Source organism: Mus pahari, chromosome 1, assembly GCF_900095145.1.
Source record: "Mus pahari chromosome 1, PAHARI_EIJ_v1.1, whole genome shotgun sequence".
Lineage (NCBI taxonomy): Eukaryota > Metazoa > Chordata > Mammalia > Rodentia > Muridae > Mus > Mus pahari.
Genome location: NC_034590.1, coordinates 72,490,706 through 72,509,953, shown reverse-complemented (window position 1 = coordinate 72,509,953; position 19,248 = coordinate 72,490,706). Strand labels below are relative to the sequence as shown.

The 19,248-nt window shown below is 46.2% G+C and overlaps 1 protein-coding gene across 1 annotated transcript in view; it reads right to left on the bottom strand.

Annotated features, from left to right (window-relative positions):
- Positions 1 to 3,478, bottom strand: part of Clpb (ClpB homolog, mitochondrial AAA ATPase chaperonin) — a 121,950-nt gene extending 118,472 nt beyond the window's left edge. The window contains exons 1-2 of the mRNA XM_021198136.1: positions 2,993 to 3,478; positions 786 to 837 (exon numbers count right to left, since the gene is read on the bottom strand). Of these exons, the coding sequence (XP_021053795.1) occupies positions 786 to 837; positions 2,993 to 3,395 (455 nt within the window). The 5' untranslated portion in view covers positions 3,396 to 3,478. The remainder of the gene's footprint in view (positions 1 to 785; positions 838 to 2,992) is intronic.
- Positions 3,479 to 19,248: the final 15,770 nt, after the last annotated feature.

The window sequence follows — 19,248 nt, the reverse complement described above, 5'->3', positions numbered from 1 at the left end:
TCCAGGACAGCCAGGGCTACACAGAGAAACTCTGTCTAGAAAAACCAAAACCAAAACCAAACCAAACCAAACCAAAAAACCCCAAACAAACAAACAAACAAAAAACCTAAAAAACAAATAAACAAAACAAACAACAACAAAACAAAGCCAAGGATGAGAGCAATTGCCAAGTACAATGTGCAAGACCTGTTCAGATCCAATATGGCAAAAATAAAAACAAAAAGTAAGTGAGGTAAGAAAAGGGAGGGCAGAAAGAGCAAGGTGAGGCCCCAGAGGAATGACTACCGCCTCTGAGCGGCAGCCTCTAACTGATGCTCTAACTGATGCTCTGGCCGGGTCCCAGTCTCAGCAGCCATCCCAGAGGCACACTCTAGAACAAGCTCCATGTTTCCTTCCCTGCTCAAGCTCCCCTCCACTCAGAAGCCCAAGAGCATAGGGTGAGAGGCTGGGGAACCGCAGGTCTACTTAGTCACAGAGAGCGTTCAGGAGCTTCCCAAGTCTGGGCATCAAACATGATTACACAGCCACTTCCACAGAGGAACAAGAACAAACTGGAAGACTCACAGGCTCCACAGACTCCAAGCCACTGCAACTGAACACTGTGGGGTCTGGGAACCTGCCTCCAAAGCTGAAATACATAAAGTCTGACCTGGACCAAGGGAGCCTGTGTCTGTGGCTACAGGGAACTCTCAGGAAACAAGTCCAGGGCAGGGAAAGATTTCCTCTGGGGCAGGGTGGCCACATTACACATTTACTGTATAAGATAGCAAGGCCCGGACACTTACCTTCTGACTTCCTGCACGTTATTGGCCCGGGCAGCTTCCATTAGAGCTGCATCTGAAAAGAGAGGGGTACTGGTCAGACACCAGCCCAGGGCCTGCCCTTCAGAGCCAAGAGAAGGCCTAGGCAGTCAGCTGAGGTTCCTCCAGAAGGCAAAAGGTTGACAGGAGGAGGCTAACCAAATCTCCTCCCCGCTGGAATCCACCCCAGCCCTGCTCTGGGAATGCAAGTGGATGTCATGTGCCCACTCTTCCCAAGCAGTGAGGCTCAGGTATGTGGGTCTCCCTGAGAATGGAAAGAACCGCAATCACAAGTCATGGACACTTGGGATCCAAGCCACTCTATTACTCAGAGTGGCTGCTTAGCCCTTCCTTTTCAACCAACTTCCTGTGCTATTCGGCAGACAATCCTTGCCAGCCTCACAAGGAAGCTGAAGTCTCCCACTTCCTTACTGTAAGCTCAGAGACAGGAGACTCAAACTGTTCCCTTGGATTCCTGAGGACTCAGGCCTAGCTGAAGCCTGGGCTGGTTGTTGGCACCACCTTGTGGCCACTTGGAAAAACAAACAGCAGATCACAACTGGTGCTGTGCCCAGCCTGGTTCTGAGCTGTACTGTAGGACACTAGACTGACTTCTACCCAGGCCTGCATTCAGTAGCCATGAGACCCCCTAGGTAAACACGAGACAGCACTAGCATCAGTGGCAGGCTGAGCCCCGATGTAGTCCTGGCACTAAGGCTTACGTGCCTTGTGGCCTAGACAAGTCATCTAAGCTCCTGACCCTCAGCTTATGTGAAGACAGATAAAGATACCAGCCTCATCATGTGCATAAATCAAGTCTGTTCAGACCGCAGTCCCTCTACGCACCTATTAGCCTCAGACTAGGAGCCAGGTCTGTCCTACTTAGCTTATGGACTGTTTATTATTATTATCATTATTATTGATGGTGGTTGTTTGTTGTGTATACTTGTTTTGGTTTTGAGATAAGATCTCATTTTATATCCCTGGCTGTCCTGGAACTCAGAGACCCACCTGCCTCAGCCTCCTGGGATTAAAGGTCATACCTAGCTCTATGGATTGTTTTCATTCATATATTTAATTGGACCCAGATAATCTCCAGCTGAAAAAGAGAGAATCATTCCTCATAGATGCCTCTTATCTCTTCACTCCCCTTCATTCTTCAAAGTCACAGAGGAGGGAGGAATGAGTGAGGTACCCTGGGCTCACAAACTTTCCATGGCTTTCCAGCACCAGTGCCCTCTTCAATAGAAAGGAAACGCAGGGCAGCAAAGAATGGTAAGAGTCCAGATTCACAAAGACAGCACAAGATCCTCGGGGTCCTTGTTCCTCATCCAGAAGTCCCTTCTTTACAAGCGGCCACATCTTATTAAACAAAGGAAAGTCAAGGCAGTCTCCAATCTCAGAGTTCAACAATCTCAGAGTCTGGGGTGCATGGGACAGGCCAGCACTGACAACTTGAGAAGCTGAGAGGTTGGGTCAGCCAGGCCACCCCTGCAGCTCCTGCTCAACTCTGAGCAACTGAGGTAAGAAGCCAACCTGAGTTAGCTACCTCCACCTCCTCCCTCCCTCCCCCACTGCTGTAAGTCTCCAGAGAGCAACTTTCAGCCAACTCCCTGTCCCCTAAGGCTTCACCTCCCCCATTCACAGTATCCAGCTCACCTTAAACATGACACTAAACAAAACTCTAAGCAACTAAATAGACTCTGAACTCCAGGAAAGGTCAAAATATTAGAGCACTGAGTGAGAGCTCACTTTCATTAGACAGTGGGGAAACTAAGACTAGAGAGGAACATGAGGTCCGGCTAGCACCAGAACCAAGTGTCCTCCTTCCTTGGACCTATGTACTCAGAAAAACGTGTAGAGGCGGTCCCTAAAGCTGTTGGAGACCTCTTGAAAGACTAATGGACAAGATATAATATTGGTACATAAAAGGACCAGGCTGTAATTATGTAATGTATAAATGTCCCCAATTATACATGTATACAAACTGATCCCAAAGAGGGTGCTAGACCTACGATGGGAAATGATGTAACTTCAGAGAGTTTTCCATCTGCTCCTGGCAGCAGAAGGTAATTGGGTTTCTTCAAGGTAAGGTTATGCGGGTTTAAATTTGCAAATACCTTCAACCTTCCAAGGGAGTCATGACCCACCCACATACCTCTCCCTTGAACCCAGTTGGGCCCCATAATCACCCTTGTTAGATGGATTCTTGCTGTAGCACTGAACCACCAGCGCCATGGCCAAGGCCCACATGCCCAGACCCGCCTTGTTAGGGACCCCATTCCAGCTGTCTTGTCCCGGAAGTGTTTCTTCGGGGCTAGGACCGCGTTCCGACGAGGCGGCAGTCAGGTATGGGATCTCGGTGCGTTCTCCACGGCGCCCCCAGGTGGCTGCCCCCCGTCCGGGGAGGAAGATAGAAGATGCTCCAGGGCGCACCCAAGCGGCAGCTCTCAGCCGCTGCGGCTCCCCGCGGTCTCCGGTGACAACGCCACGGCCGTAAGCACCTCCCCGGCTTTGGAGAGATGGAGATCTGATTAACCCCAGGAAGAGCCGAGGCGCTGGCGCGGTTCTCCTCAACACCGCGGACAACATCATGACACCTGCTTCTAAAACCCGCTGGTGCCGGCCCCTGTGCTAGCCACGATCAACATGGCTGCCGCGGCGCGTTCGAAGACGCCGCTTATGGGGTGGGACTGCGCACTACCTCACGGGAGTGGTAGTCCACAGCCCCAGATCTTTCTCTAGCTGGAGACTAAACAAACTACATTTCCCCGAGGGCTGTGGAATGACATCACAATGACCGCTGACAGCGGAGCTGGAAGAATGTTGGGAAATGCAGTTCGGGCAGAGGGGCGTGGCAAAAAGGAAAACTCTGGTGGGGCGTGGCAATTAGGATTCAAGATTCCAGAGCCCAGTATTTGTATTAGCACAGAACTTTAATCCCTGCCTTTGGAAGGTGGGAACCTGAAAGAACCGGAATTCAAGGTCTAGGTCAAAATCACATTCTTAGTCTAGGTCAGCCCCAACTGTGTAAAATATCAAATATCAAAATCAAGCCGGGCGTGGTGGCGCACGCCTTTAATCCCAGCACTTGGGAGGCAGAGGCAGGCGGATTTCTGAGTTCGAGGCCAGCCTGGTCTACAGAGTGAGTTCCAGGACAGCCAGGGCTATACAGAGAAACCCTATCTCTAAAAACCAACAACAACAACAAAATATCAAAATCAAAATCTCGAAAATCAAAATACAGGAATCCTAGAACAACTTCCCTGGTGTTTAAATAAAATTGTATTTTCGATGAAGACCTGTTAAGTAACTTGTACCCCTCCCCACTTTTATTTTGAGTTGCTATTGCTTTTCAAAAAGATGCTGAGGGTTGGGAAAGGTGGTGCATGCCCTTAACCCCAGCATTCCAGGCAAAGGCAAGCGCTTCTCTGGATTTGAGAGTCTGGTTTGCACAGTGAGTTTCAAGACAGTTAGGGTTATGAGCCAGAGAGACCCTGTCTCAAAAGACTTTAAGACTGTGTGTGTGTGTGAGTGTGTGTACACATAAATACATGTATGTATATGTGCACATGTATGTATATGTGTGTGCACATAAATACATGTATGTATATATGTACATGTGTATATACATGTATATATGTATATATATATACATATATTTTTTTAAAAGAAAAGGAGATCCTTAGGTTTGGCAGCAAGTGTCTTTTATAGTTGAGCCATCTTGTTTGTTACATAATAGTGAATCTATGAATTGTGCTTCAATTGATTCTGTAGTTAGCAGACAATTAGCTACTCACATATCTGTGTCTGGCCTCTTGTGTCTCACAGAATTACAAAACTGGGATTGAGATTGTCCTGGGGTGCTGTTTTACCCTGGTTCAAAGCTGTACCTTCCATGGAGTTGCTCCTGATCTAGAGTCTACAGAGAAAGCCTTGTAGATGGAATGCTTCCTGCTCTTGCACTAGAGCCTCTTGAGCTAGATCAAGAGAACAGTTTGTCTGGGCTGCCAGGCTTCTGACAGGCCCAGGTACTTTGCTGGTTGGTATCCAGTGGTGCCTAGCTGGCTTGTTTGAATTGTTAAAGCAGGTTTTTGGGCTTTCCATCAGCCTGTTGGCTGAGAATAGGTTGTAAGCCTTGGTTTGCATCTGTCTCACCCAAGGCTCATGCCTGCATTTACCTGAACATGGAGCACACTAGCTAACATCCATTTTCCTGAGAAAGGTCAATACATGATACTTGCCCTATTCTTTGCTTTTTCTTTCTCCACTTCTGGAACTCTTCATAGGAAGTGGATTAGTCTGCATTAAAACTTGCAGGTGTTGGAGCTGGAGAAATGGCTCAGAAGATCACAATCTTTAATTTTTTTTTAAAAAAAAACTAACTTCATAATTCAAAAGTTATGCACAATAAAAAGGAGCCTATTCAGGTGTGGCTACGTTTAGGCAAGCGGAGGCCCTTTGGTGACACCCACCACAATCAGTAAGTATTTGCATGACCCTGGAAGAAATCTATCCCCTTCCCAAGTGTTCTCCCACGTGCCAGCTAGCCAGACTCCTGATGCTCTAGGTGAGCCCAGCCTGCTCAGCCTGCTCAGAGAGCTGAGTCTTAGAAGAGGCACACAGTGTGAATTCATCAGCCTGGATCCTGCCACCTGACAGAGCAGGGTCCCCAGGTCCAGCAGATGTCACAGGCGGCAGGATCCTGCTCCTTTTGTTGCCAAGCGGCACTTGTCCCTTGAGTCCTGTTCTGTCTGATGTAAACCCTTCTGAGCAGGTCTTGGTTTAGAACAATAGTCTCATTCTCTTGGAAAAGGTATGTGAGGAAAAAAAGAAAAAACCCTGCGGGATTGAAGCAGCCTGGAACGTTTCTGTTTAACTCTGGAAGAAGCCATTGGTGCTGGGCTTCTAATCCACCACTTAGGAGGTGGTGGCAGGCAGATCTTTGTGAGTTCAAAGCCAGCCTGTCTCAAAAATAAAATGAAAAAGAAGAAGAGGAGGTGGAGGAAGGAAAAGGAGAAGGAGGAGGAGGGGGAGGAAGAGGAGGAGGAGGAGGAGGAAGAGGAGGAGGAGGAAGAGGATGAGGCTGTTGCCAGCATTGAGTGTATGTCTTTGTGTGCTGAGGGGATGGCTCAGAGGTTATGAGCACTTGCTGCTCTTGCAGAGGCCCCAAGCTTGGTTCCCAGCACCCACATGTTTGCTCGCAGCAGCCTGTAACTCTAGTTCTGGGAATCTGATACCCTCTTCTGACCTTCCTAGCATGTGTGGTGCACATACAGATGTGAGAAAATTTTTGTGAGTTTTCCCCCCAGTTTTATTTGTTCTCTTTTCTGAAATTAATTGATTATTTTATTTGTTTGTATTCTAAATGTTGCTTCCCTTCCTGGCCCCCCCTCCCAGAGTTTCTTTACCTCATCCCCCCCTTTGCCTCTCAGAGGGTGCTCCATCTCTATTCCCTCACCACCCCAGCATCCCCCTCCCCTGGGGCGTCAAGTCTCTATAGAATTAGGCACATCCTCTCTGACTGAGGTCAGACAAGGCAGGCATCTGCTACATATGTGCTGGGGTCCATGGACCAGCCCATGATGCTCTTTGGTTGGTAATTTAGTCTCTGGGAACTCTCAGGGGTCCAGATTAGCTGACTCTACTGGTCTTGCAATGGGGTTGCCACCCCCTTCAGCTCCTTCAGTCCTTCCCCCTACTCTTCCACAGGGGTCCCTGACCTCAGTCCAGTGGTTGGCTGTGAGTATCTGCATCTGTCTCAGTCAGCTGCTGGTAGAGCCTCTCAGAGGGCAGCCATGCTAGGCTCCTGTCTGCAACCACAACATAGCATCAGTAAGTGTCAGGGTTTGGTGCCCATCAATGGGATAGATTCCAAGTTGGGCCGGTCATTGGACCGCCTTCAGTCCCTTCTCCATTTTTGTCTCTGCATTTCTTTTAGACAGGAACAATTCTGGGTCAAAAAATTTTGAAGTTGGGTTGGTGACCCCCACTGGAGGCCCTGTCCATATACTGGAGGTGGGCATTTCAGCTAAGGTCATCCCCATTGAGTCCAGGGAACCTCTCACGTCCCATGTCTCTAGGACTTTCTAGCGGTTTTCCTGCCCCAGCCCCCCAGCAGCAGTCACTCTCCTGGCTCCTGGGCTCCTCTCCTGTCCCCCCCATATCTGATCCTCGCCCCTTTCCCTTACCCCTCCCCTCTCCTATCGAGGTCCCTCCCTCCCTCTGCCTCCCATGATTATGTTACCTCTACAGTTGACAAATAACTTCAGCAAAGTTGCAGGATATAAAATTAACCCAAACAAATCACTTATACAAATGATAAATGGGCTGAGAAAGAAAATATAGAAACAACACCCTTCTCAATAGTCACAAATAGTATAAACTATCTTAGGGTAACTCTAAGCAAGGAAAGACCTGTATGACAAGAACTTCAAGTCCCTGAAGAGAAAAATTGAGGAAGACTCCAGAAGATGGAAAGATGTCCCATGCTCATGGATCAGTAGGATTAACATAGTAAAAATGGCCATCCTACCAAAAGCTATCTACAGATTCACTGCAATCCCCATCAAAATTCCAACATAACACTTGGAAAGGGCAATTCGCAACTTCATATGGAAAAACAAAAAAACCCAGGATAGCAAAAATAATTCTCAACAATAAAAGAACTTCTGGGAGAATCACCATCCCTGACCTCAAGCTGTACTACAGAGCAATAGTGAGAAAAAAAATTTTTTTCTCTCTCTCAAAGGTGACTAATCTGCCAAGGGCCAAAATTTCATGAAGTCCTCTTTCCTCATAAAACTTTCACGGGAAACGTTTAACCTTCCCAATCCGCTAAAGCCTTTACTGACACAAAGGCGCCTAGTGACTAGGCGGCAAGCCCTCCCCATTTCTTTCATTTTCTGTGACGATTATAAATTAGCCAAGCAGGACAGATTGTGAGGTCTAGCAATATTCTTTAACCATTTTTATTTTATTATTGTTTTGATTATGCATGTGTTTATGTGTCTATGTATGTGGGCGGAGGTGTCAAAAGGCCACAGGCGTTAGTCTCTCAGGAGCTGAAGTCATAGGTGGTTCTGAGCCGCCTGATGTGGGTACTGGAAATCAAACACAGTCCTCTGGTAGGAGTATATCTTCTTAACTGCTGAGCTATCTTTCCGGCCTTACGCATACTCTTTTCCAACATAGACATGCAGGCAAAATACTTGCATACATAATAAGCTTTTAAAAAAAAAGAAGAGAAAGAGGAGGAGGAGAAGGAAGAAGAGTAGAAGGAGGAGAGGAGGAGGAAGAGGAAGAGGAGGAAGAGGAGAAGGAGAAGAGAAGCTATTTTCCAAAACGAGTGCTGCATTTGACACTAGCTTCTCGGTGGTGGCAGGCTTTCTAATCACACCAACTGCAGGTGGCAGTGGTGGGGAGCTTGGGTTTCAGCCTTCCTCCCACTGATAGCCAGTGGGTAGAACGCCGGCTGTCTTCTTGCTGTCTTGGTTGTGATATGGCCTCTGGTGCATCTTTATTGTACCATGTAGCTATCTCAAGCATGAAGTTGCATGGATGTCCCCGCTATCTGAAGAGTTTCCTTGTCTAAAGAGTGTTCTGCTTGGTTCTGGTCTCATGCTGCCTGTCCCTAGCAGAGTTCTAATATTGGTGATATAGAGTGGAGAGGATTAAAGGAGTTTGGAAAGTGTGCCTAGCCCATGGCACCAGAGAGGATGCCCATTTGCCTGGAATTTGGGTCCTACAAACTGGGGACCATTTTAGGGACTAGGTAGTACTTAAGCAGCAGCTCCAGCCTGAGAAGAACTAAAGGGGAGCCAAGGCCTCTGATCCCTCAGACGGCAAGTCAGATAGTAGAAGGGGGTCGCCCAGACCTTATGACCCCAGCACTGAGGGATCTGTCTTGAGACCATTCCCAGTAACTTGGTATGATTTGGTTGGATCTGGTTTGACTGAATTTAATCTGATTGGATGTTGTTTAAACTGGTTGGCTCTAGTACATCTTGGTTAGATCTTGTTTAATTGGTTTGGGGGAGAGGGAGAGAGAGAGATTTCAGATCTGGTGAGATTAGGTCTGATCTCTCTCTCTCTCTCTCTCTCTCTCACACACACACACACACACACACACACACACACACACACACACTATAATTTTTTAATGGAAATAAAGAGGAAAAATACTTTTTTGGTTTACTTGGTGTGTGTGTGTGTGTGTGTGTATTCACATGTGCTTGTGAGTGTCGCATGATATCTGTGAGCACAGGTGTACATGTGCCCTAGTGTTCATGTGGAGTTCAGAGGAACTGGTTCTCTCTCAGCACCTCCTGGGCTCTAGGTATTGCTCTCAGGTACTCAGGCCTGCACATGAGCTTCTCTACCTGCTGAGCCACCTGACTGGCCTCAACATTTACTCTTTAAATGTGAAACTCATTTTATTTTGAAAGACTTTGAAATTTATTTCTTATTACATGTATCTATGTGGGTATATGAAGTGAGGTCCAGAGGCTGGAAGAGAGTATCAGATCCTCTGGAGATGAAGGCTACAGGCAGCTGTGAACCACCATGTCCTGGGAATAGAACCTGGGTCCTCTGCAAAAGCAGCAAGTGCTCTTAACCACTGAGCCACTGAGCCATCTCTCTAGGCCTTGGATGTGAAATGTATTGTGAGAAAGGAATATATTTCAATGACACTATTTTTAAAAACCATAAAAATGTGACATAGTTCAATTTTCATACTGGGAAATATATATAATATATATTGTAGTGTTGTGGGGCATCCACCAGAGAAGACTGCTCGGACACGGCTGTAAACCAATATAAAGTCTTTGTTAGCCAGCTGGCGACTACAATGGTGTTTAGGATCCCTGTATTGCACTTAGCCTTTCTCAGGGTGAGCTTTTTTTAGCACAAACAAACAAACAAACAAACATATCTTGGGTTGACATACTTCAGATAATAAGACCAGTTAGCCAGAAGCAAAACTACAGAAGCCAAAGAACAAAGTTAGCCCAGTCAAAGACCTTTCCAGATCTTCGATGGCGCTCCAGGGCTCTGGCAGGCAGTGCTGTCTGCCTGCTGAGTTTCATGGCCTGAGTGGTTCTTCCATCATTGGCCTCCCTTGTGCTAGGTCTCGGGGACTCCTAAGGGCTGGAGGCCTGTCACAGCAGCTGCGTGGCCTGTGTGTAAAAACACTTTGTATGTATGAAATAACTGTGTAACAAGCTCGTGAAGAAAAGGACACTCACTGATGAGAGTGTAAAAGGAAGAAACTCAGTAGTAGGCTAAGACACCACAGCAAAACATTGGAATTTAAATTATAGCTGCACTAGCACATCCATGAAATGAGGAATTTAAAAAATATATTTCTTTTCTGTTTTCTTTCTTTCCTTCTTTCCTTTTCCCTTTCTTTTTCCTTTTCCCTTTCTTTTTCCTTTTCTTTCTTTCTTTCTTTCTTTCTTTCTTTCTTTCTTTCTTTTCCTTCTTTTTTGCCAAGACAGGGTCTCCCTATGTAACCCTGGCTGTCCTAGAACTCATTACGTAGATCAGGCTGGCCTCCAACTTGCAGGGACTCACTGTCTCTGCCTCCCATTGCTAGGACTAAAGTCACTGTGCCTAGTTTTTTGTTTTTTGTTTTCAAATATTCCTAATAATAAAATATTTAAAATAGCCTGCTGTTTGATATTTGTTCACAGGGAAATTGGTTTAAATACATTAAGATACAATGGAATGGACAGACAACAGGGACTTATTTTTTTTTTTAATAGCATTTCTGTGTAACCCAGACTGGCTTTTCTACACACTTGAGGATGATGACCTTGAACTCATGATGTTCCTGCTTCTACCTCCCAAATGTTAGGATTACACTATGGCAGATGAAACTAGTTGTCCTTGTGATGGGCACAGTGCCCCTGGGACATTAGGATGACATGCAGAGAAAAAGAAGAGCTTACTTGTTCCAGTGAGCTTGAAATCAATCTCCCTCCCTCTCTCTGTCTCTCTCTCTCTGTCTCTCTCCCCCCCCCCCGCCGTGTGTGTGTTTGTGTGTGTGCTGGAGTGCATGTGTATTATACAGGCTCTCTAACCAAATGAGGGAAAATGCTTTCAGTATCATCCAAACTGGCAATCAGTATTTTCTTTGTGTAGAAACACTGACATCTTGTGGACGTCTGTGTTAATACAGCGGAATACCTCTAAAATCAGAATTTTGTCCACTCCACTCTGTTCCATGCCTCTCAATAAATATGTGCTGGGTATCCATCTTAGACTTTGCCAACATTTAAAACTTACAATGTTTTTTTAGGGTATGGTGGCACATGTCTTTAATCCCAGCACTTTGGAGGCTGAGGCAAGGTGATCACTGTGAGTTTGAGGGCAGCCTGGTCTTCATAGTGAATTTCAAGACAGCCAGGACTGTGTAGAGAAGCCTTGTCTCAAACCAACCAACAACCAAACAAAACTTAGAAAGTTTTGATAATATTTATCCTCATTTACAGAGCCCCCAAAAGCATGTAAAAACTGAAGAAGCTATGTCATGAACAGAACAGGAGAGCTTTGCTGCAGTCACCAGGCAACATTGATACCATGTTGAGTTGCCATGGAGACAGCTCAGTTTTTCTCTGGGAGACCACGGAGGCTGAGTGTCAGGGAAGGCCTCCAGGAAGGAAGTACCCACTATCAGTTCTGTTTCTCTAGAGAACCCCCAGTGTTCCTTGAACCCCAAGTGTGAAGGAGAGAGGCCAAAAGGTAAGAATAGCAGCTCAGCCCAGGAGCTCAGGCAGGGTGTTAGGTTCTCTAAGCAAGTTTCCTGCTAACGGACTTTAGGCATTGAAGCCAAGGCTAAATTTGAACCCAATGCTTCCTCCTATTCTGTCCATGAACGTCTTGCTCTGTTCTCTGACCTGTGCCTGCTGCTCAGTGCACCAGACACAAGAGAGAAGGCTCAGCAAATCAAAGCGCTTTCCTATTCAATCGTCAAAGCCTTGATAGAAGGAAAGAATTGATTCTTGACAGTTGACCTCTGACCTCCCCATGTGTGTTGTAACATGATCTCTCTCTATTCGCTCTCTCTCTCTCTCTCTCTCTCTCTCTCTCTCTCTCTCTCTCTGTCATACACATATACTACTACTACTACTAAATACTTTTAAAAAAGAAGCAAGGGGGAGAGAGAATTTTTTTTTCTTCTGATGGTTTTAGAGGACTCAGTCCTTGGTCACTTGGACTATGTACTTAGGCAGAAACGTGACAGTAGCAGGAGTGTGTGTCCCAGGAGTGTGTGAGGGCAGACAAGAAGTAGAGAAAGGGGGCTAGAGAAGAGAAGCAGATCAGGGCCTGCCTCTAATCACCTACCGCCTCTAAGTAGGGCTCTGCCTCTAAGCTTCCACCATCGTATTACAACTCCATCAAGGGGCTAATCCCTTCGTTAGGTCAGAGTCTTCACAATCCAATCGATTTTGAAAATACCATCATCAATGACATCCCCCTGATGATTTACTAATCAAGCCACATAGTCCAATCTTGTTGGCAAATATCACAGACTTCAGCCTCTGGGCAGGGAAGAGGAAGCAAGATTGGGCAAGGGAAGACAATGAATGGTGAAGCAGACTTAGCCCACCCAGAGCTGTAAGAGTGGCTTGGGTCAGACTGAGATGATGTAGTCTTTGGATGCTCAGCCTGCTCAGGTACTCACTGAAAACGCTGGCATTTATTTTGTCCCTGGACTACACTCTGACTGTGCGTAGCAAGTCCTTGGTCAGGAGAACCCGTTTAGTGTACTACCACAACAACCAAAACCCTGCACATTGGTCCTTTATTGATCAATTTTCTAGTACACTCTGTGCTGGCCACTGTTGGGTTCTGGGGGATTGGAGCAGACACAGGGTCAGTGGAACAGAAGATCCTGCTTTCCAGATTAGTGCAGAGGGGCCCACATGATTAGGGAGTAGGGTGCTGCGTTCAGAGGATAGCGAGAGGCCCTAGACAGGGTCACTGCTCTAGTGTGGGCAGCCTTCACTAGAGGTTTCATTGCTGTTGATCTTTTAAAAAGAAATGATTGACATCCTGTCTCTCAATTCTTGCTTTCTTGCCCCTCACTCCGTATCTTTTCCATGTCTCCTTGTGTAAGTGGCACCCTGTTGCTCTCCATCCACAGTGACACTCTGGGTACAACTTGATTTCTAAATGACTGTTGTTTGTTGGATTTGTCATCTCCTTGAGCCAATGTGCTGGGATTATTATAATTTTTTTATAAAATATTAGACATAAAGAGCCTATCGTGAGGTAGCTACTGAAGAAGACCACTTAGACATTGGCTCAAGCCAGTAGAAAGTCTATTACCCAGCTGGTGACTAGACAGGGTTTTCGGGACTAGAGTTCAATCCCAACTCTTTCTCAGGGTGAACTTTCAAGCACAAAAATCACACCCTGGGCTGACACACCTCAGTTAGCAAGAACAGTGAGCCAGAAGCAAAAAAGCAAGGTTGGTACATCTGTGGACTTCGCCAGAACTGTGGACTTCGATGGATGAGGGCTTTGTTCTCGCTTTGGCAGATGTTACAACCGATGTGCTGGGATCCAAGGCCTGAATGGTACTCCTGTCACGATGTCAGTTTTGCTAAAATCTGTAGGCCTGTTACAAGCCCACATATCTAAGAAGGGGACTTTTTTTTAGCCCTGGCTGTCCTGGAACTCTGTAGACCAGGCTGGCCTCGAACTCAGAAATCCACCTGCCTCTGCCTCCCGGGTGTGGGATTAAAGACATGCGCCACCACGCCAGCAACACACAAGGGACTTTAAAGGAGGGAAGGGAGCTAGCCATACAAAAGAGCTCTTTGTTTGTTTATTTATTTATTTATTTATTTATTTATTGGTTTTTCGAGACAGGGTTTCTCTGTATAGCCCTGGCTGTCCTGGAACTCACTTTGTAGACCAGGCTGGCCTCAAACTCAGAAATCTGCCTGCCTCTACCTCCTGAGTGCTGGGATTAAAGGCGTGCACCACCACTGCCCGGCTAGTTCTTTTTCTTAAGGATTTATTTGTCTTCATTTCATGCAGATGTGTGTTTTGCCTGCACTTCTGAGTTTGCACATGTAAGTACAGTACTTGTGGAGACCAGAAGAGGGCACTGGGTCCCTTGGAATGAATTACAAAGGTTGTCAGCCACCAAATGAATGTTGGGAATCTACCGTGGGTCCTGTGGAAGAGCAACAGGTACTCTTAACTGCTGGGGCATCCCTCTATTCCCAGAGCTCTAGGGTTTTTGTTGTTGTTGTCGTTTGATTGGTTGGTTGATTTTGTTGTTGTCCTGTTTTGAGGTAGTGTCTCTCTATGTAACTCCAGCTGTCCTGGAACTCACTACATAGACCAGGATTAGCCTTAAACCATAGATACCCATCTGCCTCTGCCTCCCAAGTGCTGAGTTCCAGTGCACTAGTTCTTGCCAGTCCAAACTGGCCAGCCGCTACATTAATGCTTCACTTAAGGAGACCTAAAAGAAGTAGGAGCTGGACTGTCCTCCTATTGTTATTATTTTCTTTAGTATTGGACATTGACCCAGGGACTTACACACCCAGCAAGGGCTCTACCCCAGAGCTGTATCTCCAACCCTCCATCACTATTAATAGAGGAAAAATAGCTTAAAATAAGAACATGCATCCAGTTTCTAGCAGCTATGAATGAGTCAGCCGGCTGTACAGAAATCCTGAGAGATTAGAAAATTGGAGACGGAGTGGCCTAGGGAAGAATAATGTGGCCAGCTCTGTAGAAGTGGGTCTTAGGGACTTGTGTCACTAATATCACTGGCCACTGTCTACTGTAGTGAAGAAGCTCGCCAGCCAGGCCCTCAGAGTGACCCCTCTAAGACAACATCTGTCTATGTAAGCCATGATTTTCACATAGGCCCAGGAACAGATTGGCTACTATGATGGGGGATGGAAGCTGTCCTTAAACTCACTCTGTAGACCAGGCTGGTCTTGAACTCAGAAATCCACCCGCCTCTGCCTCCCAAGTGCTGGGATTAAAGGTGTGCACCACCACTGCCCGGCTCATTTCATTTCTTGTTTGCACCAGCTTTTTGCTATCTCAGCTAGCTTCCGGAGAGAGGCCTTTAACAGTGAAGAATATAAGTATAAGCAAAAGGTGTGCCGCAAATTTCCACCGAGGGCAGTGAAGGGTCAGCCTAGGTCATCCAAAGCACTGGGCCTTTGCCAAGCAGCACCTTCAGGACAGTTGGCACCGCCAGGACCATTCAGATATGGTACTGCTATTGCTGAATGCGTGATACGTCAACAGAAGTGATTAGTGCTGAGCCCAGGGTGTGGTGCCATTCCTTTGAGGCTGACCATGTCTGGTGGAGTGATGGCTAATCCTAGTTGTCAGCTTGACTACATCTGGAATCAACTAAAACCAAGCAGCAGGACATGTCCATGAGGAGTTTTATTGATTGATTTATGTCCTGGAACTCACTCTGTAGGCCGGGCTGGCCTCAAACTCACAGAGATCTGCCTGCCTCCCAAATGCTGGGATCAAAGGTGTGTATCATTAGTGCCCAGCTATATGTACACACACACACACACACACACACACACACACACACACACACACACACACCTGATCAGCTCCATTCCTGTAGAGAACCCTAACACAGGTGGCAAGGTTATTACAATTGCTTGGTGGAAAGGGAAGTGAGCCCCACTACAGACACTGTCACCTGCTCTAAAAGGCTGCTCTTGTCCTGAGTGCCCTCCCCCATGCTGCTACCCACAAGAGCAGCTTGGACTTCAGGTGTCTGATCAACTGACATGGCATCTCAAATCATGTTGCCTTTGACCAAAAATGTGTCTTATGGCAAAGGAAGTGCATAACGATGACCATAAGACCCAGTGTCCTACCATATTTTACATATCTGAAGGCACAGGCAGGGCTGCTGGTGAAATAGCTCAGCTAAGCTGCCAAGTTGAGGGTAGTGCTCTGTGGGTAAGACACTGCCCTCCAAGATGAATTGTGTTCATTATCTTCCAGCCAGCATACACAGTCGGAACAAGATGACCCTTTTTTGGCCAGGGGTGTAGCTCAGTGAACGAGCATTTACTGAGCACAGGAAGCCCTCTGTGTGATCTGCAGCACTGCAGAGACAGAGGAGGGGGAGTAGGGTAGGGAAATTGGCTCCCCTCATCATCACTTCCAATAACCAACCCTAAATATTTATTCCTTCACTCAATGAGTTCCCTGGGGGTGGGGGTGGAGAACTTTCTGCTGGAGGCACCATAAAGTCACTAGTCATTCTGAATCTATAGCACAGATCTGGTCATTGTGCCTGTGATCTCGAAGGCTTTGAAAGCTATACTGATGTAGGTTATTTACCCTGATAATCATAACAAGCAGCGGCACTAAAGACACTGAGGAGAATGTTTGCAATGCAGAATTCAATGGTGTGTCTTGGCACTTCTACACTTAGAAATAATTGAAGGAGTAATGGTAACAACCACAGTGTACAAGGTCAAGGAGACAAAGAGTTTCATACTTGAGCAGTGAAGGCCAGTGGCACTCTATCCATCTGAGAACTAAACGAGATGATGTGCTAGAATGGGTAGTGAGGATCTGTCTTCCTTTAAAAAGCACAGATATGTTGTGGGAATGTGTTTTGTTTTAATTCCAGGTGTGGGATATGGGGCTGCTTCAGATTGCCCATGGCATCTAACTATGATTTGTCTCATGCTCTGGCAGGGGTGTGCTTTTGCCAGCTGTAGTTTACACTTGGGATTCTGGAGACTCTTGAGAGGATACACAAATACTATAGCCCCCATAGAAGTGGCTGATTGCCATCAATGCAGTTTTTCAAGTGGTTGTGCACAAAGAGACCAGAAGAAGAAATGGGATATTCTGACATGAAGATTGGACTTTTTCCAAGGGCCTCGATGTCCCTAAATCATCAGGCAGTAGTCTAACGATATTGATGTCCCCTTTCCCCTCATCCTTCTTTCTCTCCTACCTAGTGTTGGGGGGTTGGAAAGGTGGAGAAGGGTGGTAGGAAAAAGAACCCAATAAAGTAGCCAAAAGTTCAGTTACAAGAATGGGATCAGGGGAGGACACAGCAGAGGGGAAGGAGTAATATCAGTTACTACTTGGTTACAGCCAGGAACACTACTGTTTGCTCTTGTTTTGCTTTGTGTATGAGGTTTTTGCCCACTTGAATGTCTATGTATCACATGTGTATCTTGTGTCCAAGGAGGCCAGAAGAAGATGTTGATCTCTTGGATCTGGAGTTGTGGGTGGGTTCTGGGCATCAAACACAGATCCTCTGGAAGAGCAGCCAGTGCTTTAAACCACTGAGTCATTTCTCCATCCCTACAGCATTTTTTTTTTTTTACAATCTCTGAGTATTTACGTTCTTATAGAAGCTGTAGACAGCTACTGTCTTTAATAGGCTGGATTTAGTAAATTGGATGTGAGATAAAAAGAAGAGCCTGGCCTGGCATGACGGTACTGCCTTTTATCCCAGTGCTTGGGAGGCAGAGGCAGGTGTATCTCACTCAGTTCATGGCTACCCTGGTCTATGTAGTAAGTTCTAGACCAGCCAGTACTATATAGTGGGATTCTGTTTCCCTCTCTCTCCCTCTCTCCCTGTCCCCCCACCTCTGTTTGTTTGGTTTGTTTTTTCAAGACAGGGTTTCTTTGTGTAGCCTTAACTGTTCTAGAATTAGATTGGTAGGCCTGGCTGGTCTTGAACTTGTAGACATCTGCCTGCCTCTGCCTCCCAAGTTCTGGGATTAAAGGCATTTGCCACCACACTTGGCTCAGTTGATAATTTTTTATTATAGTGATTTCAACTCATATGGTCAGCCTCTCACAATAGGCACCATCATTAAAGGTTTCATGCTTTCATATTTAAACTCTATCAGATCCATAGGGCTAGAGGGATGACTCAATGGTTAAGAGCACTTGCTGTTCTTGTGGAGGATCTAGGTTCAATTCCCAGCACCTATGTTGGGTGGCTCAAACCAACTGTAACTCCAATTCCAAAGGATCCAACACCCTCTTCTGGCCGCCCCAGGCACCAGCATAGACATGGTGCAAATACATACAATCAAGCCCCACTGTAGATTTCTAAGGTCTGCTTGTGTTTCTTCAGTGAGTGGGCAGATAGCCTCCCTGCCCACCCCTACACATTCTCTCTCTGTTGCATGACACTTCTCATATCAGACAGCAAGTTACCTCAAGCAACTTAGACCTGCTATAGAGACTTTTCTTGATGTGGGCTTCATTCAAAACTTCAAGTCTTAAGCCAATTGGTTGATGCAACATACTCAAATGGTGTGTGTGTGTGTGTGTGTGTGTGTGTGTGTGTTTCCTCCAAAATCCTAGCATGTGTACCAAGCTGTAGGCCTCTTTTCTCACAGTGGACAGTGGACAGTGTAAAGTAGAACAACCTGTTTTTCATTTTCAAAGCTGAATTTCAACAGGTCCCAGGCTGTGGACTCCTTCAGCTGTTGAAGGGAACTTATATGTCAAATTTTTGAGTTGTATGAGTTTATCTTTCATTTCCCAGAAGGCATGTGTTCTACCAAAGTACCCGAATACCTGATACTTCTTGCTTATCAGATCCAATGAGCATAATGACATCACTAAAATGAGGCAGCCTTGTGTTCTGTAGGCTATCAAGACAATTGAAGCTCCTTCTTAGCTATGTGATGCTGGAAATTGAAGGTTGATGTAGCCCTGAGGTAAATTAGTGAAGGAATACAGCTGTCATGCCACATGAAAGCAGTTTGCTTTTAGGTTGAAAAGGAGACATTTTCCAGATGCCAGGGGCTGTATTGATTAGCTCCAATAAAGACACCATACCAAGGTTGCAGCTATAATTGGATTCCCTTCCCAATTATGTTGATAGTGATCTGTTGTCGTTCTTCGGGGTTCATCAAGATTTTTCATCTGCCAAAAGCACAAATTAAATAAGAGCATGGCAGAATAATCACCAGGCATCTTTCAGACTCTGGAAATAGTACCAACCTTTGCAGTTCCTTCTGTAGAGTGAGATGGGTTTGTACCCCCAAATACCTACAATGAATAGGTCCCAGAGACTCCAAGTTGATAGAAACACTACTCTTGACCACCATAATTCTCAATGACCCCCTTGTAGAATTTATGTTTCTAGTAACTTTCTATTTGATAAGTTTGTGTGTGTGTGTGTGTGTGTGTGTGTGTGTGTTGTGAACTGGGAGCTGTGGTCATAGTTTGACTGCTCTGGACTCCTCTTGGCAGTGGATCATGATAATGAAAGACATTTCTGTGCTGGAAGGGGTAGCTGGCGCTCATCCTCATGAGTGACAATGGTTGTCCTTTCATGATACAGAAAGAGTGTTTCTGAGATGCAAGGGATTCTGGGAAAGAAGCCTTGGCAGCAAGAAGTGAGAACTGCTGTGAGTGTGGCCTGACGAGAGCAAAGTAAGAG